The sequence below is a fragment of the Pangasianodon hypophthalmus genome, chromosome 9 (genome assembly GCF_027358585.1).
Source record: "Pangasianodon hypophthalmus isolate fPanHyp1 chromosome 9, fPanHyp1.pri, whole genome shotgun sequence".
Classification (NCBI taxonomy): domain Eukaryota; kingdom Metazoa; phylum Chordata; class Actinopteri; order Siluriformes; family Pangasiidae; genus Pangasianodon; species Pangasianodon hypophthalmus.
Window position 1 is genome coordinate 30,097,255 of NC_069718.1, and position 27,755 is coordinate 30,125,009.

At 39.1% G+C, this 27,755-nt stretch overlaps 1 protein-coding gene across 1 annotated transcript; it reads left to right on the forward strand.

Moving 5' to 3' along the window:
- The first annotated feature begins 4,673 nt into the window (after positions 1 to 4,673).
- On the forward strand, positions 4,674 to 26,457 carry LOC117597936 (uncharacterized). Its single transcript, XM_053236679.1, has 7 exons — positions 4,674 to 4,807; positions 6,529 to 6,561; positions 11,867 to 12,060; positions 21,928 to 22,082; positions 23,325 to 23,758; positions 23,868 to 24,073; positions 25,983 to 26,457. Exons 1-7 carry the CDS (start codon positions 4,777 to 4,779, stop codon positions 26,166 to 26,168), a joined length of 1,239 nt encoding a protein of 412 aa, XP_053092654.1. The 5' UTR covers positions 4,674 to 4,776; the 3' UTR covers positions 26,169 to 26,457.
- The last annotated feature ends 1,298 nt before the right edge of the window (positions 26,458 to 27,755 follow it).

Below are 27,755 nucleotides of genomic sequence, written 5' to 3' on the forward strand. Positions count from 1 at the left end.
TATGTAGTATTTAAAAAATAAAAAAAATATGAGACCAGAAGTGCTGCTGGTCCAGTGTTTACATCTTGCAAAGTTATATATATATACAGTTGAGGTCAAAAGTTTACATCCCCCTCTCAGAATCTGCAAAATGTTAATTATTTTACCAAAATAAGAGGATCATACAAAATGCATGTTATTGTTTATTTAGTGCTGACCTGAATAAGATATTTCACATAAAAGATGTTTACATAAAGTCCACAAGAGAAAATAATAGTTGAATTTATAAAAATGACCCCGTTCAAAAGTTTACATCCCCTTGATTCTTAATACTGTGTTGTTACCTGAATGATCCACAGCTGTGTTTTTTTGTTTACTGATAGTTGTTCCTGAGTCCCTTGTTTGTCCTGAACAGTTAAACTGCCTGCTGTTCTTCAGAAAAATCCTTCAGCTCCCACAAATTCTTTGGTTTTTCAGCATTTTTGTGTTTTTGAACCCTTTCCAACAATGACTGTATGATTTTGAGATCCATCTTTTCACACTGAGGACGACTGAGGGACTCATATGCAACTATTACAGAAGGTTCAAACGCTCACTGATGCTCCAGAAGGAAAAACCATGCATTAAGAGCCGGGGGGTGAAAACTTTTGAACAGAATGGAGATGTGTACATTTTTCTTATTTTGCCTAAATATCATATGTTTTCATTTAGTACTGCCCTTCAGAGGCTACAGAAGATAGTTACATGTTTCCCAGAAGACAAAATATGTTAAATTTACCCTGATCTTCAAATTCAAAAAGCATTTTGTATGATCCTCTCATTTTGGTAAAATAATTAACATTTTGCAGATTCTGAGAGGGGGATGTAAACTTTTGACCTCAACTGTGTGTGTATATATATATATATATATATCTATATCTAGAAATCTGTGTCATGCTGCAAGGTTAATCAGTGTTGTACATGCTGTAAGAAGTATTGCCAATGTAACGCAATGGGTAAAAGCATTGCACTCCGGAAATGTAAAACAGGAAAAAAAGGAGTAAGCTACATACTGTTTCTAATGTTAAATAGACATTGCGGGCTTAGAAAAAGTCGCGGTCTCAGATTGCGCCAGCTGGTGGCGGTGAAGCGGCGTGGTGAGTTATGGAATTGTGCTCTCGCTGAATCTCGAGAGAGAATCAGCGGGAGTAAATGCGTGCTAACCACGAGTGCCGCTACTGAAACGATTCATTCATATTTTTCAGAATAAAGTCCACCTTAAATGTGCAACCGCCCTCTGTGAATTCATTATTGCACACTGGGAAGTGTTACACCAACTTACCTTGCATGAGCTTGAATGGTGAGTGCAATCTGTGGAACATATGTTAGAAATGTTAATGTCAGAAATAGATTTTTTACCAAATTTGAATAAATATACTGATCTTACTGATTTGAAATTTGACCAGTTAATTTATTTTGGAACAACTACATTAAATGTTTGCAAGTATACTATATTACACACAGTACTAATGTATCACTATTGTATAGGTTCAGTAGGGAGTATAATCTCTGTTTAACTTGATTAACATGCATCAAGTGCTTATCGATTTTATCAGTAAGACAAAGCAGTGGAGTTGATGTGGATTAATGGGGGATTAATGGGGGATTAATGGGGGATTAATGGGGGATTAGCGGCTTAATTAAAGTTAATGTCCCACCCATCTCGGGGCTCGGCCTCGGCCTCGGGGATCATTCCGGGTTTGTAAATATGACTTCCGATGTCCAATTTCTAATAATTCAGATAGCACGTGAGGGCACAATTATTTATTCTCACAGATGAATAAACACACACCCTTGAATTATATTGCCATTTGCGCCGCTCGCATCCGGCAAAGTTCATTTTAAAGTTCACTGTACATTAAACTTCTCCGCAGATTACATGTAAAATACAAGACAATTGTTTTCGACACAGATGCCGCTTGCTAATAACGGATGTTTGTGCAAATCGGTTCTTTAGCAAACTCAACTCTGTCAACTATATTAACAGTTAACGCGTTACCTCTTTAACCACCAGGACCGCAGACAGCTTAACAGCTCTATACTTTTCTGCAAAAGTAACTAAATTGACCAATAAACAAATATTTCATAACTTACCGTGTAAAAATCACATCAGTCAAAACCTATTCAAAACGTTACATGTACAAACTACTTAAATCTGACACTGTTTGCACTTTTACACCTTATAGCCTTTTGCACTACTGCCATACTGCTGCTATTCTGTATTGCATCTTACAATAGGACTCTATACCCAGAGCTACTCAACGTTTACATTTATTGCTTGTATTTTTGCACCCTTGGGAGGATATTGGATATTGTATATTGTATATAAACTGACTTCACTGTTTACATTTACTCAGAGATATATTGAACGTTTACATTTACCTGCAGGTATATCTGCACCTTTGGACGTATAGTTGTATATTTTACAGAATACACTGTTTACATTTACTTAGATGTATATTCATTCAGATGTTTACAATATATTTTTCACTCTGTTTGTTTATATCTATTTATTATCAAGTACACTGCTGTTACCCTCATACAAAATCTGTTCTATATGCACTGACTGCATTGAGCGTAAACACTTGATAAGAGAGAAGAGAAACGGTATTTCGATTCCTCTGTATGTGTGCACATATGGTGGCATTGGCAAATAAAGAACCTTGAACCTTGAACCTTGAATCAGTCTTCGAGAAAATTCTCCATTGCCTTCCTCTGCGCGCCAACTTCAGAACCAAGAGAGCATGCGCATAGATTGCCTGGCTTCGTGGAGTAAGTGTTACTTGCGTTTGTCATTTTTTGCATTAGTTCATTAGATGACAAAACACTAAGTAAATGTTACTTCGGCAGATTCATTTGAATTTACTTATGTATTTAAGCACAGTAAATGAAAACGAAACCTCAAGTAGCTTATTGAATTATACGTGACATTTTTAAATAAAAAGACAAAATAGGATTTGTTTGTAAAATATACTTAAATTATGCTGGCTTTATTTACAAGTTCAAAAAATCACTTTTTACAGTGTGGGAGAAGACCAGGCGTCGCTTCACCCTGTAGTTACTAGCCGTAATCGGTCTACGCTTAACTGTAATCCGGCTAGGACTCTATCGAATTTCCCTTCCATTTCTTTATGGATTATTTTATAGGATTTTTATATTCTAGTTTGTATTAGTTTTATTATTTTATATGTGATGATTTTATATGTTTTGATGATTTTCACATGTTTTGATTTATTTTGTGGGGGACTAAATAAAAAGCTACACCTTTGGGGTAAATCATTTTTTATTTTTATGTGGATTTTTGATTATAACGTTCCCCTCGACCGAACGGTAGAGTTCAGTTCACCACGTCTTTCAGTCAGAAATAGTGACTCAACATAGACACTAACACAGACACACTATTAAAGGCATCATTTCAAATCACAGCTTCCCACACAAGGTAGAAACAGTAGCGATATAATTAGCTGGAACACGACTCAGCATTCTGATGATCCGCAGGTGTTTCCTGCAGCCGCTTCTGTCTTTGCGGCTTCGGCCGCCTGACTGACACTCTGTCGATGGTCTTGTTCGGGCAGAGAGAAAGAAAACTAACAAAAAAAAAACAAAAAGAGAGAAAGAACGGTACCAGGATCTGACTGCGTGAGGTTGATTCCCTCAAACTCTTCACGCACAACTTTTTTTAAAAGAGAAAACATGTCTTAAAAAAAAAGCATCATCTAAATAAAAGAGAAAATAACAGAAAGCTTACCCTGATACTCAGACCTCGGATGAACCTCGGCGTGAACTTTCACGACTAAAAATACACAGAGTATTTATTTAAATAATGTTTTTAGAGAGAAGAAACAACGCAAGTTCAACAAACTTTTTTTATTTATTTTTTTTCCGCGAACCATCTCGACGTTCTCGTGTTCCGGCACGAAGAGGCTAGAAAGACGCTGTTACTTATCTAATGCTCCTAAACCCTTTTCCCCAATCACCTGTTCCTTCATTTCACCGCTCGGAGGAACACCACCTGTCCACAACCGGCCGGAGCTCGTGCGCGCCCGTGGGAGCAAAAACAAGGGCTCATGGTACTTATATAAAATATAAATGAACTTTATTTCCAATTATTCATTACACCACGGGGGAAAAGGTTTTTTCACAAATCAACGGGCCTTGCTCGAGGATCCACCAGCTCCGTATCCGCAGGAACCCAGAGCCTGAGTCACCCCTGTCCCATAAATAAACTGTGCACAGCTGTTATATGAAGGGCAAGTGCAATACATTTCTCCCGCTACATTTAGTGCAATACACTGTGCAATACATCCGCGTATTTATACTCATATATCTATCCCCACATCCGTGTCGGTGTTTGTGCGTGAATACTCTGTCGCTCTTAATGTCTTTTACCGCAAACAAGCTGCTTCTGAATTCCGTCGTATGTCTCCTGCACTTTTGGTTTAACGCGAGCTCCACTTCTGCAAAAAACAAAACAAAACAGAGCGTTAACAGAAGCTTTTATCAAAATCTTATAAAGTTAAAAATCAAAAAATGAAAGATCAAAGGGCAAAGAGGGATGTGGGGGGGGGGGGGGGGCTTTGTGACGTGGAGGATTCTGATTGGACGAAAGGGGCGGGGCTTTGTGACGTGAGGATTCTGATTGGATAACATCTCACCTAGAACTGTCAAAATCCAGTGTGGCGAAAGGTGGATAGATCCTCTCTCTCACATCTTTTCTCATTTTTCTAGAGTCCTTACAGTTGGATACTTGGCCAGTGAATGTTCATTAAAAACATGGCTAATAGCACAGGTAAGACACTTTCCATTTGAAACTCCTTCATTTAGCCTGAAATAACAGTTCTGTGCAGAGGTGGACAGTGTTCAAGTCTTTTTACTCAATAAAAACACATTTTCAAATATCTGTAGTTTCTACTTTGGAAACATTTTACTACATAAAATTTAGATAAAACCTATAATTCCTTTTGCTCCACTACATTTCATAAATACATGTTGTTTTTATACCTTTAATACTTGAGTACATCAAAACTCTAGTACTTCCTTACATTTAACGGGGTTGGATCAAAGTCCGTTCACGGAAGTCGTGCCACTCGGTGGCCATGTTTGCAACGTCTCTGGCCAGTTATTGACGTCATACTAGCAAGACGTGAATGGGGAAGACTGCTATTTCTACAATCACCAGCTAAAATCCCTTCAAACAACATATTTATGAACAACATTTAAAACTGACATCGACTGTACCTTAACATTTGTTTCTGAAGCTTAGATTGAGCTTAAAATCACCTTTTTCGAGGTCGCTTCAGTTACTGCGCATGCGCACAGACTGACAAGCACCTCACGAGAACCCCGCCCCAAAGAACCGTCAGTCTTCATCGATGGACGATTGGTGGTTTTTACTGGAAAGTGAGACTTCCTTTGCTAGAGCGGCCATATTGAGTGTTGCATTCCCTCAACCATTAATTGTAATGACAGTGGCGCATCTTGTTAATATTTAGTAGCTTTGGTTAGATTTGAAGGGGTTGGCTTGAGGCTTCCCTTATTTAGATTAGTCAAACAAAACTTTGTTGCTGTAAAAGCTCAGTTGGCGTGCCCCAGTGTGCCACCTAAACAAGATTTTAGTCTGTTACTAACCTAATCGCAGAATATTGCAGTGTTTATTATAAATCATTTATCTGTGTGGGTCATTATTATTATTTTTAATATAAGTGCCCCATAATCTTTAATCCAAACCGGAAAATGCACTTTTTCATGGTGATCCTTCTCTGATGATGTCAGTTTGATGGCTTGGGCAGAACATCCGTTAACTCCTGCCATTTCAAAACAAACCCCTGTTTTTCTACCTCCAGTCACAGAATATAGAAATAAGAAACATTGCATACCTGACAAGAGATGAGACACAGCAATGGTGTGGGAGATCTGACTACAGATTCCCATTGAAAATAGAGAAATATGGTGTTTCATGAAGAACACACAGCACTATGGGGTTCACGTGCCTGTACAGAATCCCCCTGAATCTTTTGCAAACTTCCCTTAAATACCCCTTGCTCTACATGAAGACATGATTAACATGAAAAGGGACCCTGGACCTGATCAGGTCCCAAGTGGGTGTTTAGATGAAAGACCCCAGGAAGGACACACCCTCAAAATCAACAGAATATCCTTAAACTCTCAAAACTTTATGATGATCTGCTCTACTGTTGACCAATCGCATCAAATGCCATGAAACATGAAAATATAGATTGTTTGTGTATGTAAAATGTGGTGTTTTGGTGTGGAAACCTTGGCACAGACCTTACAGCATTGTGCTGCGTTGGGCTGATAAACAGATATAAGAAGACAATGCTGCAGTGCATGCTGCTCATTTAGAAACCCTGATGGTAGTCTCTTTTTTGGTAGTTATGTTAGCACCTGAATATGTGCTATTTGTAGCTATAGCTGTTCATTTCACTGAATATGTATCTGTGCCCTTTGAAAGTGTTTGATGCCACTCTGTATTTTCTCTTCTTATTGCAGAATCCTCTGGAGAGCTGATGAAGGCTGAGTTAGGTATGTTTATTCTGAAACAAAGCAAACACAATCCCAAAAGTCATCGGTAACACTTTATAATAACTTTCATTAATAAATCAGTAACAAACATTATGTAATGCTGAACGGATCATTAGTTAATATATATTCACAGATCTAGAAATATGAGATAATGTGCTTGTTAATGTTTACTAATGAACTTATTAAACATTACCTAATGATTAACAGATCATCATTTAATATAAACTGAAGAAATGCTTACAAATGTGTTTAAACTTTCAATTCATATGATCATGCATTTTTAAAAAAATCTTCAAATGATTCTGACAGATGGTTTACAATGATTAAAAGCTTCATTAATAAATCATTACAAACATTATATAATGCTTAACGGATCATTAGTTAATGTTTACAAATGGAATTAAACTTTCAATGCGTTTTAAAAATCTGCAAATAATTTTAACAGAAATTATACAATGATTACGAGTTTATTTGTTAATGTACTTTTGAATGCTTACAAATGCTATTAAACTTCATTTCACATATTAGCTAATGCTCATTTTTACATTTACAAATGTTGTGAAAATATAGCTTAATTATTCATTTTAAGCACTTCACAAACTATTCATGTTAATATAGTCATTAACTCCTAATCACAGTCTGTAAAAGTCACATATTTGGTCTTGGTTTGTTGTGTAGATTTCTACTATTTGCACATCTTAAAACATTTATTAATTATTGGTTAATGTTTTTGCAGTACCCAATCTAAAGTGGAAACTATTCATCAATTGTAAATGTTTATAAACATTTACTAATCATTATTACCTTTATTAGCAGTCATTGTGGTGGCAAAAAGTGTCCCAAATGACTGGAATTGACCCTATTTTTCACATATTTTCAAATCATTTATTAATCATTTGTCATGTTTTAGCAGTACCCAATCTAAAGTTGAGACTATTCATCATTTTTAAATGTTCATAAACATTTCTTCATTTTTTTGTATCTTTATTGCCACTGGACTTTTATCTGGCACTTTTTGGCACTGGAACAGTGTTTGTATAAAGGGTGGTTATAAGTTTAGCTAAATGCTTGCTAAAGACAACATATGGCAATTTGGTGCAAAACATGTTTTTATTACCTCAACACTTCTATTACTATACTATTGTGTATCATTAAACAGAATATTCCTTGAATTATACATCAACAGGTGGGAAAAAACCTCAAGAAAATACTTCATTTATCATTTATCAAAACAATGCAATAAAAACAGATTGAACCGTGTTCCCTTTTATTAATCCAATTGACCCCTGTACACTGCTGACCCCTTAACTAACCTTAAACCTACCCATACCACCAAACCTGTCCCTAACCTTACCCGTATCAATCTCAACACCAGCAAAAGTGTTGTGCATTAACACACGCTTTTAATCATTGTATTACATCTCTTAAAATCATTTGTACATTTTCAAGATGTGCATGATCATATAAATAAATTAGAAGTTTAATGACATTTGTAAGCATTTTAATTTACATGAAATGTAATTATTAGGTAATGTTTAATACATTTATTAGTAAACATTAACAAGCACATTATTTCACGTTTCTAGATTTGTGAATATATATTAACTAATAATCTGTTAAGCATTACATAATGTTTGTTAATGATTTATTAATGAAAGTTATTACAAAGTGTTACCAAGTCATCTTATAATTCTAAAATGATAGTGACTCCTCCCATTATAGGATTCTTTCAGTATTTTTACAGAAGACTGCCCTAGGTAATAAACCTGAGTATGTGATACGTGTCCTTTTCAACAACATGAGGTTTAATGACAGCATCTAATATGTTTCTTAAAGGTTTGTGTTCCCAATATAAACATGAATTTAACATTAGTTGGCATGTTTTAAACTTTATCTTACAAATCATAATGCATTTCAGAGCAGTTGTATGAAAAGAAGAGTTCATTAAAAGCGAATGGTCAATCCAATGGCGACAGTTGACAGAGGAAGTATTTTGGAATATTTCCAGGTTTTTGAAGCGCTGTTTACACCTGGTCAATCAGATCACAAGTGGACGACGCTAAACACAGGTGTACACGGGCAGGGTTGGGCAGTATTTCAAATACATGTATTTCAAATACAAAATACTATTTGTAACTTTGTATTTAAATACCTTTGAAAAAAAATCAAATGTATTTTGTATTTAAATACATTTATTCTTAGTATTTTTGTATTTTCAAAATACATAAAATACTTTTTGCCAATCAGCCTCTTTATTAGACTGCTGATTTCCTGTATCAACTAGTTCAGACCTGCCACTTTCACGCGTGTGAGCTGCAGCTGTATGACTCCATCTAGAATTGGGTAAGCGAATTTTCTGGAATCCTGTAAGGAAATAAGGAATAATACTGCCTTCATGTGCTATCAAAATTTCCTACTTCCAATTTCATAAGTCCTGATTACAAGCTTGTCGCATTCAAGTGCTTTGCTGTTGGAAAGAATAGGACTCGTGGAGGACGCCAGGTTTCCTGGGAAAATCTTATTAAAGCCAAAATCGTAGCTATATAAGATATTTAATTTTGAATAAAATATAGCATCCCATTCGTTGACAACCATGTAAACATTCACAGAGCTATCTTTATAGTTAGCTTGTTGACGATTCTGGATTTTCAGTCAAATACATGCTGTTTTGCTGTGTATAAAACATACAAAATGCTTGGAATGGTTATTGCACTACTATGTGCATGACTTTAACATTAAAACAAGGTGATGTTGTTTTGTGGGGAAAAAAAGCATACCTGTCCCAGCAGCAACTGTTTTCCCCTCCGCCATGTTTAAAGTTTATGGCCTGCACAGCTCAGAAACTTGGCTATAAACATTATCTCAGGGTTTCCCAGTAGGAAATATGACAAAGGCATTCATGTCCAATTTCCAACTAGAAAACTCATATTTACAATAAATAAATAAATAAATAAATAAGTAAATAAATAAATAAATAATTTGATAGCCTGTGAAGGCAGCATAAGATAGCATGAAGGAAAAAAGGCATGAAAAAAGCATGAAGGAAAAAAGAGCACTAGCAAGAGGAACATAGCATTAGCACTAGTCAGTCTTGATAGTTTTTTTTTTTTTTTTGGTAAGATTTTGGTTTAGCTAGTGAACTAGCTAGTCAGATGTGTTCATTAACCTTTAAGCATTACTGCTTGCTATGCCAATACGACAATATATGCTGGTGACGATATAAAGTGTAAATCGATTGAACTTTTTCTATATCATTTATATATCGTCGTGGTATGCAAATATATCTGTGGAGCTTTTAGTGGGCAGGAGTTATTGACACTTCAGAGCGATAAAGAGACATGGATAAATGAGAAATCAGCAGCTTTCTGTGTGTGTACCCCAAGACAAAGATAACTATAATGCTAATAATAAAGATATAAAGTTAAAAAAATTGTTCTAGGCCTAGGGCATACTCACACTAGGCACAGTTGCCTTGTACTAAAGCCTAAGCGCGATTGTCCTTTGGCTAACAGACATATATCAGAGGATTATTACAGAGGCAGCTGAGGTTAATGGTGGAATTTGCAGCTTTACTCGCAAACTACAATACCTGTTCATCAATAAGATGAGAACCAGACCCATTATAAATCTAAATGTACTCGAATTAAATTAATTGAAAAGTGTGATATCCAAGTAGTGATAAAGATTTTTGCTGTCATAATGATAACAATAGCGCATACAAAAATAGTAAACTAACTGTTCCATGCTCCGGCTCCATGCATCCGTACTGCACCCGAGCCACCTCCTCAAGCGGGCCAGGGCATAGTTAAATGAGCCACACTGGGCACGGTACAGAGCAGTCTCTCTTGTGAAATGAACTGGACTTTAGGGGTCAATTGCGCTCAAGCACAGATCAGATCCCCTAGTGTGAGTACATCCTAAATCTAAGTGAATAGCAGATAGCACACCACAACTATAACCATAACAGCACAACAAATGATGAACGATCAAAACATTGACAGCCAATCGGAATTATTTCTGCTTTAAAGAGCTTGAGCATTTAAAGTGACAAATGACACAACTGCATTGTACACTTAGAATACACTAATATAGTTATCTTTATAATTATCGTTATTGGTGTAAACAGGCCTTAATAGTGTTACTTCACTGGATGGCCAATTTCACATGTATTTTCTGTATTTTCAAAATACAAAATACTGTATTTGTATTTAAATACATTTTCCCACACAGTATTTTGTATTTGTATTTAAATACATTTTCCACACAGTATTTTGTATTTGTATTTAAAGACATTTTCCCACACAGTATTTTGTATTTGTATTTAAAGACATTTTCCCACACAGTATTTTGTATTTTTATTTTAAATACATTTTGATGTATTTGTGCCCATCTCTGTACACGAGATGTGAAACGTTTTGAGCTTGTCCACTTTCGACCACTTCCAGAGGTAGTCGAAAACGCATTCGACCGGATTGTGTTCGTGGTGTAGATGCTCATGTGGTCGAATGCGTTCAAACAGCCACAAAAGACCGCCTACTCTCCGCCTACAGATATAATGCGTAAACATTATGGAAAGCGCGCAAGCCAGACAGGATTTCAACATTTTCAACTAAGAGATAAAAGTTTGTTTTGGAAAGGATAAACGTATCAGGTGCAATGTTCTCTCACCATTCTGGATTTCTAACACACATTGCAGAAATGAAAACCGCTGCTGTCACTATGTTTTTCTGCTGTCTCCGGTCACGTTTATATGTAAATTGCATGCGCCCATTCATTTGCTTACCCATAAATCCTCCCCTCCAAGAAATCAGGACAGAAGTGGTTGAAAGTGGACAAAAGAGACGGATTAAAACACCAGGTGTAAACATGTATGTGTCTCCTTCGTCCACTTGTGATCCGATTGACCAAAATGCATCTTAATAACAGTGTAAACAGGGCCTTGGAAATAGGGTGAGTTCCCTTTAAAATGTTATAACAGTGGTTCTTGTGCCAGTTCTGCAGGGACCCCTAGTAGTGCATATTTTATCTCCTTACAATAAAAAAAAAACAAACATTCTGGGTTGTGTTCAACCCATGGCTGGGTAAATATTGGACAAAACACACATCGGATTATAAATGTAACCTATGCTGGGTTGCTGTTACCCAGCCATGGATTGAAAACAACTCAGCATTTTTCAGAGTGTATTGATTTAATTAAAACAAGTTCAAACCAAAACAGCCTTTTATGTGTACAGTATCCTTTTTCATCCATTAGCTATTGAATGCCAAAGGTTGTTAACCATCACAAATGTTTGAAATATTTCAGAGATTGTCGACGACAACTCTATAGTGAGAGCCGATTTCATTCAGCAGCTTCTTCCATCTGCGGAGCGAACGGCTCTCCTTTATCGCCTGACTTTCCTGAGTCTGGGAGGATTCCCAAAGCTGGAGCGTCTGATCAGAGATCAAGCTATTGAAACACAACTGCTGTTCGGATCCTCTGAAGCTGTTCTGCTGAAGGTATGAGGCCTAAATTCTTCATAACCATCAATGCCAGCTATAAGAGCTGTCCGGTTGGCCCTCTGATTTAAATGTTTATTCAAAAAGAGTCTTTCCCCCTTTAACACTTCAATCTACACACCCACTGCTATGGATGGCTAACATATATGCGTTATTAGTTAGGCTAACTGAGACTTGTCATAGCACTTGCATATCATTGCTCTTTTGTTGATTTTGATTGCTTCCATTGTCCTCATTTGTAAGTCGCTTTGGATAAAAGCGTCTGCTAAATAACTAAATGTAATGTAGATGCAATCTGATCTCTTCAGTTCTGATTTGGGCCACTCCCATTGTGGTCCTTAAACAGATGTTTTGCATTTTAAACTGAACAGTCTGAACAGCAGAAACATTACTTTTTTATTGAGGTTTTTTGATAAACATTCCAACAGAACAATGAAAAATATGAAAGAATGAAAGAAATGAAAAATGAAAGAAATGTTCTCTCTTGCAGCAAAAGTTAAGATACTGAAAAGTCTTTTATGATGTTTATTCGAAATACCACCAGCAGGCATACCTAGAATAAATGAACAGGGATCAACATCTATATGCATTCCCGAGATATTGCCAATGTGATCTGCAATTTTCTTCCAGTATAACTGAATTTTGTGACAAGACCAGATACAATGACTATAATTACCAACTGATGTTTTGCATTTAGAGCAGTAAGGGGAAAATTTTGGATTCATCTTATTTCTGATATAAGGGCTGATATGTCATCGCTGTATTATTTTGAATTGAATAGCACGTGCTCTGTTACACACTGATATTCTCTTAGCATAATCCCAAACTGAATCCCAATCTTCGCTAGAGATATTCATTGTAAAGTCGCTTTCCCATAACTGTCAAAGATTCTCTGTGTCTCCTGGGGGGGTCAAACTCAACGTAACATAAATACGAGATTTTTTTTTTTTGCCTTGCGTCCTCTAACAATATTTCTTCAACTTTAGGTATACAATTATCATTATACAATGTGGTCTTTTTGCCAATAAAATCCCTTAGCTGAAATTATGTCTTGAAAGGTTACATTTTGCCGATAACTGTTCAAAAGACAGAAGTGTAGAGCCCTCAAATATGTCTTTCAGTCTTACAATACCTAAAGAGCTCAAGAGATTAAACCCAGAATCGTCAGAACCAGGAGGAAAATCAGGATTATTTTGAATTGGTGTAAGAGCTGAAGTAAGATGAAACCTACCCTCTAGCTTGCAAGACTGCACCCAGGCCTTAAGAGTGTTCTGTATGATCAGGCTGTCATATAGAGCTTTTAACTTTTTAGGATTGCTAACAAACAAGAGATTCTGAAGAGGGCACAAAGATTGTGAGGCTTCAAGATCAAGCCAAATTGAACATGGATCATTCTTTAACCAGTCGGCCACAAAACGAAGCTGACACGCCAGCTGATACCATCTAATATTGGGGACATCTAAACCACCCTTACAAATAGGAAGGTTTCCTTTTACTCCATATAAAACAAGATAGCCAGCCATTAAGCTCCTTAATAACTTTGCTAGAAAGTAAAATAGGCAGCATCATCAAAGGATACAATAAACGAGGCAAAACGTTCATTTTGATTATAGCTATTCTCCCCAACCATGATACGGGAAGAGAATTCCATCTCTGTAGATCACTATGAATTTTCTCCAAAAGAGGAGCAAAGTTGTTTTTAAATAAAAGTTGGAAGGAAGGGGTTATATGAAGCCCTAGATAGGTAAAACCTGATATGGAATATTTAAAAGGGAAAGAGGAGAGCATTTGTATTTCTGAGGTGAGACTACCCAATGGTAAAGCAACAGATTTTGTAAAATTTAACTTATAACCAGAAAATTGCCCAAAGGAGTTTATAACGTCTACCAGTCATGGAACTGAAGTATTTGCAAAAAAAAGTAGAATGTCATCTGCGTAGAGTGAGATCTTGTGTTGCCTGCCATTTATTGTGACCCCTCTAATCATTGAATCACATCTTATCATTTCTGCCAAGGGCTCAATGGCAAGGGAAAACAACAGTGGCGAAAGTGGGCAACCCTGCCTTGTGCCCCTACCCAGAAGAACATTTTTAGATCTGAGGCCATTAGTGGTGACGGCAGAAGACGGTTTATTGTAGAGCAGCTGCACCCACCTCAAAAACTTGTCCCCAAACCCAAATTTCTGTAAAGTATAAAATAAATAGGGCCAATCGACACGATCAAATGCCTTTTTGGCATCTAAAGAAATAACTAAAGTGTCAAGTTTTTGTTTCTGTGAGATATTTATAACATTTAAGAGTCTCCTGACATTATGACTAGAACTCCTTCCTTTAATAAAACCAGTCTGATCCTCACAGACTAAGATTGGCTTTTTGTGTTAGCAACAAATCCAAAGAAGTCATTATATTGTATATTCTTTCAAGTATTGTAGAATCTGAGGTTACACTAAATTAACTGGGGTTAACTGTTCCAGTAGAGTTGATTGAAAGAAATATTTTAAGTTCTGTATGAAAAAAGGAAAGAAAAGCTACATCCTTAAGTAAGCTAGTGTTAAATCGCCACCTCTTTGTTTGTTGTGGGGCTTCCTGAATTATTATATCTAAATATACAGCGGCATGATCTGACACCAAGATGTTGCCCAATGTGCAACAAGACACTGATTGCAAAAGCAACTTATTAATCAGAAAATAGTCAATTCTTGTGTGACATTTGTGTGGGCCAGAATAAAAGGTAAAGTCCCTTTGTGTGGGGTTTAAAGTTCGCCAAGCATCCAAATAATCCAATTCCTCACAGATGGCTATTAGTGCCTTTGACTGCTTTGTATGAGTGGGATTTCTAATAGGCCATTTGTCCATCAAAGGGTCCATCAGACAGTTAAAATCCCCCCAATTCTAAGTGTTTCTGAGGAATATACAGAAAATTTAGAAAGGGTTGATGTGAGAAATTCGGGGGAGAAATTAGGAGGAAAATATTCATTTAGTAGTGAAATCTCTTCCCCATAAAGGACCCCACTAAGATGAAGATATCTGCCAAATCTGTCTTTTTCAGTCTTTAAAGCATTAAAAGGGATGTTCTTACTAATAAGTATAGCAACCCCCTCTACTGCTAGTTGTGAATGATGAAAAAAAGATTTAACCAATCCAGTTGTGCTTTAACTTTAATACGCATCATCGTCCAGATGTGTCTCTTGCAGTAGAGCAATGTCTACCCTTTCCTTAATAAGAATAGACATAACCCTCCTTAATTTCAGTGGCCCATGCAATCCCCTAACATTCCAAGTACATATTCTTAATATATTACCCAGCATTAAAGTATAGAGAAATACAGAGATACGGATCTGCTTCTTCCTTTAGATATATTAGATGTAAATAACACCTGCTGCCATACACGAAAGAAAAATAGCCTGCCTGAGCTTCAACAGTAAACATTATAGCAACTATTGTACAAAAAGAAACAAACTCAAAACATTTAAAGAGGGTATTTCCCCCATAACAAGGGGAACGATGTGCAATAACAAAGCGCTGTTCAGCGTAACAATAGGCTTTTGCTGCATCTCTACGAGAGTAACGTTACGGCTACAACAGACACTGAACAACCTGTAACCACTTTAACCCAACCTGCCTCACTCATTAACGAATTAGAGTACGAAATAAAACTTACAGGACAAATATTATTTTGGCAACATGACACATAAGGTAGGCAGGAAACAAGAAGCTCCAATTAATGATTTTGGCCTAACTAATATCATCTGGTATAGTTCAGTTCCATTCAACAGAATGTGTTCCCTTCAATGTTCAGTTAGTCAAGTCCATAAATGCCTGGACCTCCTCGGGGGACTCGCAAACTTTATCAACTTTACCGATGGTAACTCGCAGTTTAGCTGGGTAGAGCATGACATACTGGGCTCCCATCTGCTGTAGCTTTTGCCGCACCGCGTAGAACTCCTTTCGTTTGCGTTGAACAGCTGCAGAGAAATCCTGATAGAAAGATATTTTACTGTCGTTGTACATCAGATCTCCTTTTTGTGCCACGTGTCTGCTGGCGTCCACAACCCGCTGCTTAACTTGAAAGTTGTGGAACCTAACAATGAGCGGACGAGGCCTACCCCTGGCATCAGCGTTCGGCAGAGAGATGCGGTGAGCTCGTTCCAATTTGAGCATCCCTGACCTGGTTTCAATGCCAAGGAACTCTGGCAACCAAGTCTGAAGAAACGCGGTCAGGTTAGTACCTTCAGCATTTTCAGGCAGACCGATGATGCGTAGATTTTTCCTCTGACCTCAATTTTCTAAATCATCCAAGTGATCGGTAAGTGAAGAACCTTGGCGCGTGAGAGTTTGGAGCCGCACATTTGCTGTATCGACTGATGATTCGACATCAGTAATTCTGTTCTCGGCTTTGTTAAGTCTGCCCGTCGTTTGTTCAAGTTGTTGTGAATGGGCTTGAATGGTCTGCGCAAGCGACCCCAGCTTATCATCAATCACCTTCGTGATTTTCTCAGTCGTCTCCTGCAGCGCTTTGGATAACGCTGGATCGAGCTGTCCAATATTGTCACCCATGTGCGGGTCTAACCGCATCCGCAGGCGGATCCTTTTTCTCGAGTTTCTTCGCTGTTTTCAGCATTTTCACAAAAGAATCGGGCCAGAAGGTTTCTAATGACATAATATTCCAAGCTGCATCACCAAAACTAACTAAATTACGTACTCAACTGATCAAATGATGAGTTTAATATTGTGTGAGGCAGGAGCATCAGTAAACGTGTCCACCTCTCATGCCGCCATCTTGGCCCCCCCAGCAGAAACATTACTGAAATGATTACCAGAGCGCTCTGCCTTAAGAGTAGCATAGTATTAACATAGCTTAAAAAACATATTAATTTATAATAAATTTATAAACATTTATTTTAAATTATATTTATCATTTATAATAAAATGATGAAATACATCTCTAGTACTTCCCTTAGTTTCAGGTAGCCCAAAGCTTCTTGTTGCAAAGCACAAGACAGTACAAAACAGTACAAGACAGTACAATGACCACTGGGACAGACAGTGAGCATAGTAAGTCCCAGTGCAGCGCTGACCAGTACACAGTTCTGTTTAAAGTGAACCTAGTGACAATAATGCAAATAGTACAAGAGTACAATACAAGTAACTGAAATAGTGTAAACATAAAGAGTGTGTGTGAGGGGTGTGTGGGGTCGTCCACAATGCTGGTGGCTTTGCGGATGCAGCGTGAGGCGTAAATGTCTGTGATGGAGGGAAGAGAGACCCCGATGATCTTCTCAGCTGTCCTCACTATTCGCTGAAGGGTCTTGCAATCCGAGACGGTGCAATTCCCAAACCAGGCAGTGATGCAGCTGCTCAGGATGCTCTCGATAGTCCCTCTGTAGAACATGGTGAGGATGGGGGGGTGGGAGATGTGCTTTCCTCAGCCTTCGTAGAAAGTAGAGACGCTGCTGGGCTTTCTTCATTATGGAACTGGTGTTGAGTGACCAGGTGAGGTTCTCCGCCAGGTGAACACCAAGAAACTTGGTGCTTTTGACGATCTCCACGGAGGAGCCGTCGATGTACAGCGGAGAGTGGTCTCTCTGTGCTCTTCTGAAGTCAACAACCATCTCTTTAGTTTTGTCCACGTTTAGAGACAAGTTGTTGGCTCTGCACCAGTCCGTTAGCCGCTGCACCTCCTCTCTATATGCTGACTCATCGTTCTTGCTGATGACACCCACCACGGTCGTGTCATCGGCGAACTTGATGATATGATTCGAGCTGTGCATTGCTACACAGTCGTGAGTCAGCAGAGTGAACAGCAGTGGGCTGAGCACACAGCCCTGTGGGGCCCCAGTGCTCAGTGTGGTGGTATTGGAGATGCTGTTCCCAATCCGGACTGACTGAGGTCTCCCAGTCAGGAAGTCCAGGATCCAGTTGCAGAGGGAGGTGTTCAGGCCCAGCAGGTTCAGCTTTCCAATCAGGTGCTGAGGAATGATTGTGTTGAATGCTGAACTGAAGTCTATGAACAGCATTCGAACATATGTGTCTTTATTGTCCAGGTGGGTGAGGGACAGATGGAGGGTGGTGATGGCGTCATCTGTTGAACGGTTGCGAATTGCAGGGGGTCCAGTGAGGGGGCAGCAGGGTCTTAATGTGCCTCATGATGAGCCTCTCGTAGCACTTCATGATGATGGGTGTAAGTGCAACGGGACGGTCACTGGAGACTTCTTTGGCACAGGGACGATGGTGGTGGCCTTGAAGCACGTCGGAACAACGGTGCTGCTCAGGGAGGTGTTGAAGATGTCAGTGAAAACATCTGCCAACTGGTCTGCACATCCCCTGAGCACCCTGCCAGGAATGTTGTCTGGTCCAGCAGCCTTCCGTGGGTTGACTCTGCATAGAGTCTTCCTCACATCGGCCGTGGTTAGACACAGCACCTGGTCATTGGGAGGAGGGGTGGTCTTCCTCGCCGTCACGCCATTCTGTGCCTCAAACCGAGCGTAGAAGTCGTTCAGCGCATCTGGGAGGGAGGCATCACTGTCACAGGCAGGTGATGTTGTCCTGTAGTTGGTGATAGTCTGGATGCCCTGCCACATGCGCCGCGTGTCTCTGCTGGCCTTGAAGTGGCTGTGGATTCTCTGAGCGTGTGCGCGCTTCGCCTCTCTGATGGCCCGGGACAGTTTGGCCCTCGCTGTTCTTAGGGCCACCTTGTCACCAGCTCTGAAGGCGGAGTCTTGGGTCCTAAGTAGCGCAGGCACCTCTGCAGTCATCCACGGCTTCTGGTTGGAACGTGTGGTGATGGTCTTGGAGACAGTGATGCACTTGCTGATATAGCTAGTCACTGATGTCGCGTATTCCTCCAAGTTGGTGAAGTCGCCGTCAGTTGCTGCTTCCCTGAACATGTGCCAGTCAGTGTGTTCAAAACAGTCCTGAAGAGCAGAGATGGCTCCTGCTGGCCAGGTTTTCACCTGCTTCAGACCCGGTTTGGAGCGTCTGACTAGTGGTCTGTATGCTGGGATTAGCATAACAGAGATGTGGTCTGAGTATCCGAGGTGGGGGCGGGGCTCCGCCCGGTACGCGCCGGGGATGTTTGTGTAAACAAGGTCCAGCGTGTTCTTCCCTCTCGTTGCAAAGTCCACATGCTGATGAAATTTAGGGAGCACTGACTTGAGATTTGCATGGTTGAAATCTCCGGCAACAATAAACAGTCCATCAGGGTTTGAATTGTACAGCTCGCTAATAGCCCCATACAGTTCACAGTCTTTAGCGTTAGCGCTGGGGGGAATGTATACACCGATTATGAGGACAGTGGTGAATTCCCGTGGTAAACAAAATGGTCTGCATCTAACAGTCACAAGCTCCACCAGCGATGAGCAGTAACTATAAATTAGCACCAAGTTCTTGCACCATTACGTGTTGATGTAAACACACAAGCCGCCGCGAGCCTTACCGCACAGAGCTGTGTTTCTGTCGGCTCAAAACGAGGCTAGCCCGTCTAATCCAAAGATTCATCAAAATCAGCAAAAACTGGATTTACAGATAGAGCTTACTTCAGGCCATCACAGGAAGGAAAGTGCAGAGAAGGCAGAACCAGCTGAGAAGGCAAAGTTAGAATACCACACGGAATCAGCAGAGGAGGCGGAGCCATGGAATCGGGTGGAAAAAATTGAGAAGCAGTCTAAAAAAAGTGTGATCGATGCATGAAGATAATAATAATCCAATTGTTAAACTTAAACATGACAGCTTTGTATCACAAGACAACACAGCAACGCACAGCTAACAGAAGAATGTCCCTAGGTTACGTCTGTAACCATAGTTCCCCGAGGGAACGAGACGCTGCTTCGAACAACGCTTTAGGAATGCCTCTGCGTGACGTATGGTTACAGACGTAACCTAGGGACGTTCCCCTTCAGGAACTTAGCAGCGTACGATTTCCTCATGGAGGGAGCCCTTTGGTCCTGAGCCACCACTGCAAGGGTCTCATGTACAGCAGGCCAAAAGGTATCACGTTGGACACAGCTGCCATCAGACCCAACAGTCTCTGAAACTGTATAGCAGTGAGTGACTGGCCTTCTCACACTCTCTTGACTGCCGTGAGGATTGACTCGATCCAAGCAGGAGACAGACGTGCCTGCATCGTGGTCGAATCCCACACTACGCCTAGATAAGTGGTCCTCTGTACTGGAGAAAGCACACTTTTCTTTGCGTTTAGTCTTAACCCAAATTCTTTCATATGGGCGAGAACAACATCTCGATGTCGAACCACCATCTGCTCTGATTGAGCTAAAATCAACCAGTCGTCGATGTAATTGAGTATGCGGATGCCCTGGAGTCGCAGTGGAGCCAGAGCAGCATCTACACACTTGGTGAAAGTGAGGGGTGAGAGTGCAAGAGCGAACGGAAGAAACAGATATTGGTAAGCTTTGCCCCCAAAAGCAAACGTCAGGTACCTCCTGTGCTGAGGAAGAATGGAAATGTGGAAGTATGCATCTTTCAGATCTATCGTGACAAACCAGTCCTTGGACCTGATTTGAGACACGACTTGTTTGAGCGTGAGCATTTTGAACTTGAGTCTCATGACTGAGCGGTTCAGCAGACGCAGATCTAAAATGGGACGCAACCCTCCATCCTTCTTCGGAACTATGAAGTACCGGCTGTAGAACCCGGACTATCTGTCGAGAGGAGGGACCACCTCAATGGCCTCCTTCCTCAAGAGAGTATCTACTTCTCGTTCTATGACCAGGGCCTGCTCGGGGCCCACCAGAGTGGGAAACACCCCGTTGAATAGAGGATGACGAGACCTGAACTGAATCTTGTAGCCTTTTTCTACGGTATGCAGGACCCATTGAGACACATTTGGCAGAAGCTTCCACGCTGCTAGATAGTCTTCAAAGGGAATCAGTCTCTCGAGACTGATCTCTGGTGTACTTGGGGCTGTTCTAGAGACCTCCTTGGAGGTAGCGAGCCAACCCAGAACCGCTACGTTTCCGGGCGGAAGCTGAGAGAAGTGCTTGCTGGAGACCGCTGTGCCCTGAAGCACCGGGGGTGGCAGGGTTGTCAAGACGATCTCCTGAGGGCACTAAGGAGAGACGGGCACTGTATGATGAGGTGTACACTGCTCTTCCCTAGATGGGCCTGCCCTCAGAGGTCCTGACCTTTGTCGAAGCTCTCTTATTGAAGATGACAGTCCACAGATCTGTCATCTCCCTTGGCTTCGACATGGAGCTCCACCCTGACTCCCTTTTTTCAGGGGGAGTGCGAGTGGCGACGCTCCGTTTCTGGACTTCACGGTGTGAGGAGCTGGTACACGGCTGGGGCTGCTCCCGCCGAGCAGCCCCGTGAGCGTGGCGAGGGAGAAATCACTGGAACGCTGCCGATTGTTTCTTGGCCTCCTGGAACCTGTCGACGACTGTATTTACAGCGTCGCAGAACAGGCCAGTCAGCACTTTCGGGGCATCCAGGAGAAAGACCGTGTCTTTTTATTTAAAATTAGACAGGGTCAGCCACAAATGTCTCTCCGTGGCCACCAGGGCTGCCATAGACCGCCCAATTGCTCTGGCGGTCTCACTCTCAGAGGCGTTCCCAAAGCGTTGTTCGACGCAGCTCTAGTTCCTGAAGAGGAACTAAGGAGTACAGGTACACTGGACAATATTTGGACTCAAACATGTCACAACGAGCTAGAACAGGAAGAGAAAACTAGAAAATAAGAAATTACCACAATTAGTCATGACGGCATCACATAACTTCAGAAGTTACTATACTGTTATGATTCGCTGTACTGACAGGTGATGTTTTTAATTGTTTACTGTTATGTAGTCACTGTGAATTGTCATGACTTACTAGTCTATCACATGACTAACTTGGTGATTGATGTTTTCTCGTAGTGTGTCAGCACGAGTTCCAACCTGGTCAACTCCCTGTTTCCAATATTGAAAAAAGCTGTCGAGAAGAACAAACCCGGTTTGGCAGTGAGGTACCTGATGAAAGCCAAAGAGTGGATCGCTGACATCATAACACAAGTGGATGGCATAGTGAAGAGGTGAAAATATTAGTAATATCTTATAGGAACAATATGTGCCAACTTAATTCAAAGGGGAAACACATGGGTGATTTTATTATTGCAGGTAAATTTGATGTCCAAAGTCGTCTTTTTTTTTTTTCTTGTTTGTTCAGATGGTGATTACTTTTAAGTATTCAAATAATTTGTTACTCAGGGTCATGGATCACAAGATGTTTCAGGTCATAACAATAATATATTTTTTGTAAAAAGTGCCAATGTATATAGGTATATAGGTGTAGATCATATAGAAATTATATGTGTAAAGTTACTGTTTGAGCATGAAAAAAGAACAGAAGGGAGGTCTTCTCTACATGAGTAAGCACCCTTCTTTTTTATTCATTTAGAAACCAAACATAGCTGTACTGATCAGAAATGCACAACAGTTCTGCTCTATCTTTATTGATAATAGGATTTATTAGGCACTTTTGCACCATGTAGTTCTAGGAACTCAGTTCTAAGGCCTAGCCAGCAGGGTGGTTCCTAGAGAACCAATTTCTCCCTCGGACCGTTTTCCTGGTTGCATTCGCACTGGCAGCAGGAACTCTGAAGCGGCCGACAGTGACGTTTTTATTCACGGCATTTACAAACGTCAACAACCGGTGAATGGAGGACGCAGGGATTGGAGCTGTTTTTGTTACGTGTTAACGGACATGTTATGTAAACGCATAGTTTACGCCATTGAGATAGCAAGAAAATCTGACTAAATCTCCTATGAAAACTTGCAGTGTTACATATCATAGAGGCTGAGAAAAGAACACAACGCTGCAGACAACAGGTAAATGCCGTTATCGCTGTTTTCCATGTTCGTGGAGTAAATAATTTTACATGTTTTTTTAAAAATCCCGGGTAGCCAGTGTTTCGTGTGCGTTTGGCCAATCAGCGTACACGTACGTCAATGGTAGTTCCTGTAGAACTGTTTTAGACCCTACTCTGAAGTAGGAGCTAAATTAGTTCCCCCAAAGGGAGTTCCTAGAACTAAAACTGTTTCTAGTTCCTGTGGTGCGAACACGCCAAAAACTAGGAACTTCCACCAATAGTTCTAGGAACTATGAAAAGGTTCCTCCGGTGCGAAAGTGCCTATTGAGCTGTTGTATAGAATCACATTTGTGCATAATAATAAGTCTTCCTTAAGAAAATTGTTCATTGTCTTGAAAATGAAAATGAAATCCAGACCACATCGCTGTATTCAATTATTTATTAGAAATGCACTATATTATTCAGGTATGATCAACACAACCAAAGTGTGAAAACATGCACCAGTGACGTGTATCAAGAACAAAAAGAGACCGAAGAAAAAAAAGAGAAAAAATCTGATGAGATAAAGGGTCTGGAGGATGCTCTGGCCAAGCTCGAAGTGGATCTGAAAAAAATAGTCGACAAAATGGAAATAAATGAGAAACAAATTCAAAAAACAAATCATGAGCTGGAAGACTTCCTCAGAAGATTTAAGGAAAAACATGCCCACTGGACTGTGAAGTTCCTTGACTTTTTTAGAGGCTATCCAGATGCTATGAAGGATCCTAGTGCCATTGCTTTGGATATAAAACTGAAACAACTCGACTCTGAGAACAGCAGTCTGCGAAATGAAATGTGGAGCATCAAAATCAAGCAGACTGATCTTCAGCTGCAGCTGGCCAACTGTAAAATACGAATGGGTGAGAGTCTGTCTATGATTTTATTGTTACAAACATACAGTAAATGCATCTGCATGCATGTTATGCTCTTGACATGTTCTTCACAATGATCTCTCATAAATCATTCCAGGTGAGATTCCTGACCCTGACCACCTGAAGGAAGTCCAGCGGTGTCTTTCTCAAATCCAACAAATTCTGGTTGATCTTAAAAAGTTTTGGGAGAAGGTGGATGTTATTCTGCACGCGCTGAAAGATAAAACCTTTGTTGGGGAGGAACTCGTTGACATGGAGGACATGAAGGATGAGTTTCTGAGCTCCATTGAGGATGCAGGAAAGGTAAGTTAGACGCTGAGCAAATGTTCCTGATGTAATTTGATTATGCCTTTCATGAATTCTCTGAGTTCTCACTTTCATTTCCTATGTTGTTTTTTGTTTATCCATAATATACTCTGATTAATAGTGTACACCTGATGCTATATTTTCCAGAATCCAAAGCAAAGAGTTTTGTAATCTCAAGCAAGACGCTAGTGTATAATCATTGAAAGTTATTACCATCTTAACTAGAATCAGATGAGGATGCCGTGTGACTTTAAAGTCTGTGTGACAGGAGAAAAAAGATAAAAATAAATAAATAAATGCACAGTTGTGCATAGCATGTTTGTTATTCTAGACAAATCAGAAAACAAAGTTTTTTAACAAGGAGCCCTTAAAGTACCAGCTGGTTCAGGTCAGAAGTGACCGAGGAAACAAACAGTATGGTAGTGTTGTAACATTATCCCCTTTTATGATTTTATTTTATTTACATGTTTATTTAACTTCTTTGCCATTCATTTGCATATGCAAATGAGCATATTTATATAACCTCAAGACTGTGAAAATCTACACTTCTGTAAATTACATACAAGACAAACTGTAGGAAATTGTCATGTATTTGGTCAGATTAAAACCATCTGGTGACAAAACACAACATAACTATCAAGTCAGATCAAGTCATGTTGTGGCAGTAATGCCCAGTATATGGCTATAATGTCCTTTTTAGGCACCTCTTTTGTGTTACTTCTACATTTTATCACAAGTTATGCACTTGAATATTCATTTAGACTTTACGCTTTATTTTGACTAGTAGCCTAGTAACTGAATAGTTTTATTCTGCAAATCATTTTCTGCAGTAATGCCACTTTATGCCTAAGGCCCATTATCCCACGGTCTTATACAAAGATTCTGCTACATAAAAACTACAGTAAGCATCTACACATTTATCAGTTTAAAAAATTGTATTGGGACAGATTGCTGAAATATGATGAGAAAAAAAATAACATGACTTCAAAAACGTGACAATAATGCCCAGTAGATGGATTCTGTGCAGTAACTGCAGTCACCTGTTGTGTGTTGAATCTAGATATCATCACATTTAATACATTTAGAATTGATTCAAGTATTACATTATTTTTGTCTCATATTTAGCCAATGAGGACATTCTCCCTGTTTGAGAGACAGACTGTGATCGACCAATCAGGGTTCCTCATTGTTGTTTATACATGCAAACAAGGGTCATTTGGGTTTAAAAGAGACTCAATACAACAAATTCATTTGGGAATTCTATTTATTTCATAATGTGAAGTACAGTTAAAAGGTTTCCTTTATTTTATTGTGATTGCCTTATCTTTCTCTACATTGATTGCATGTAATAAATAATTTTTATTACTCTAAGATAAACGTTCTGGGATTTATTAAGGTTTTACAGGCTAACTGTACATTTTGGAGGCACCGCCATAGACATTTCTACTGCTTTTGAGTTATTTAGTAATAGAAACCATAGATGAATTTCCAGCCTAATTCTCAATCTATCAGCTGGGACATCAGGCTCCTGTGCGCCAACTGAATAAACAAATACCAACAGGAGGGGTTATTTTCCTTAGAAAAAGGCATTGCTTCATAAAATTGAGGTTAAATCTTTGGAGACACATGGATGACTTTAATGATGTCTTTACAACCATTCTTGGCTTTGAAAGTTGTAGTTGCATAGGCTGAGTTTACATTGAACTAACCCTTTAAAATCATCATGAAAAAATGCAGAATTTTTTGGTTTTTAGATTTTTTTTCCATGTATCATTACAGTGTTTTTTTTAATTATTCATCAGTGCAGCTCATTACTGAAGTTGAAACTAGTTCAATTATGTCCATATATTTTATAAAATATATTTTAGTAAATGTGATTAATGCTGACATGCCTTTTATCTTTCAGTACTGGAAGAGATTTGGTATTTGCTGTCAGAGAGCTCAGGGTGTCTTCAGTGTTCAGGCTAGAGATGCGTATAAATTCCTGGAGATCAATCCGTCTTCGCTCTCTGAGGAGGAGAGGAAAAAGGAGTATTTGTCTATAACAGAGAAGCTGAAGAAAATCAATCCAGAGCCGTCTGTCACTGAGTGACACCCAGATCTGATGCTTCCTGAATGCTCCTTACACAAATCAATGCATACAGCTTCTCTTGTCATTTTTCGTAATGCTTTGTAATCTTTACAACTGCTCTTGAACATGTTCAATTACAGTTCCACATATACATGTTCTTGAATAAGCTGATGTTAGGAATATTATTTGGATCAATTTATGGCTATCTCTTTCAAAATCGCTTTGCATTTTTATTATGCTATATACAGATCTTGTGGTCTGGTCACATGATTAATGTCGATGTCACACAATAAAGAAAAAAGACATGAAACATTTCATTGTAGCCAAATCCTTAAAAAAGCCATTTCTAATGCTTCAGTGTACAATACATCAGGGATCATTACACTTCTGCTTCCATCCATAAATCATGTTACTAGCGGAGACAAAATATGTGTTGATACCTTCTCTAGAACACAAAAGAAAACGAAAATGCAGTAGGAATTGTGGAATTATTTTTAACTGTAATGCAATATAAATATAACTCTTGTCTAAATGAATTTACTACATTTAGTATTCACAAATTTACAACATTTAGTATTAATCAGAAAATTAAAGGCATTTTGTAATAAACTATAAGAATTATTTGGAGATGCAAGGAAATGCAGTGAAAGTACATTTGAAGTACTGTATTATGTAGCTCATATGCTATGCCAATTAGGCTCTGTGGTGTTATGAACCAATTAGTGTTGAAGACGCTTCAAGTGATGGTTTATAAAAAATAGTAAAAAAAAAAAAAAAACAGTAAAAATAATTTGAATGCCCATAAGCAAAACTAGGAGCATGAAGGTTGTGTATTGTCTAGCAGCCAATGAGATTAAGAAATGCAACTGAATAATATTCTCCATAATAGCCCCGTCAAGGCTGTAGGCTGTCCTAAATATTTGTGTGTGCTTGTGTGTGTGTGTGTGTGTGTGTGTGGTTTCAGTGGTAAATTCATTATTTTAAGAGTTTAACCTTAAGTAAGTTACCAGTTTAACAGTATTAGCTCTCTATCATCCAGTTCCAGCTCCAAGTTGCCTAGAATAGATTATTAGTTAATTCTGCAATTGTATTAAGATTGATGCTTGATAGTGAACTGTTCCAAACTCCAATTACTGTAATAAAGATAAGATCAAACATTAAAAACCAAAAATATCATAATATATTATTCTAATTTATTATTACTATTGCTAATTTGCATCTACTTCCTATTTATGTATTTGTTTTTGGGTTTGAAGAAAGGTGCAATTAACAAATAATAAGATTTATTAATATGTATGTGGGTCATTATTCTATTTGAAATGTCAATCACTACCAATTTATTTTGCATGTTAAAGGGTTATTTCACCCAAAAATGAAAATTAGCCCATAATTTACTCACCCTCAAAGCATCCTAGGTGTATATGACTTTCTTCTTTCAGATGAATCCAATCGGAGTTATATTAAAGATTTTCCTTGCTCTTCCAAGCATTAGATTGTAGGCTGGTGTTTTTGTTCAACAGTTGTTAAGAAAAACTTTTACACCTCTGCTTCATATGCAACATTAATTTTTATTGTTTTTATTCATCAAGTATTAGTCTTTATTCTACC

Excerpts from the sequence above, each read along its gene's own strand:
- LOC117597936 (XM_053236679.1), top strand. The coding sequence starts at position 4,777 with ATGTTCATTAAAAACATGGCTAATAGCACAG. Across the intron at positions 4,808-6,528 it reads AAACATGGCTAATAGCACAG|AATCCTCTGGAGAGCTGATG; the intron begins GTAAGACACTTT and ends TTCTTATTGCAG. Across the intron at positions 22,083-23,324 it reads GTGGATGGCATAGTGAAGAG|GTATGATCAACACAACCAAA; the intron begins GTGAAAATATTA and ends TATATTATTCAG.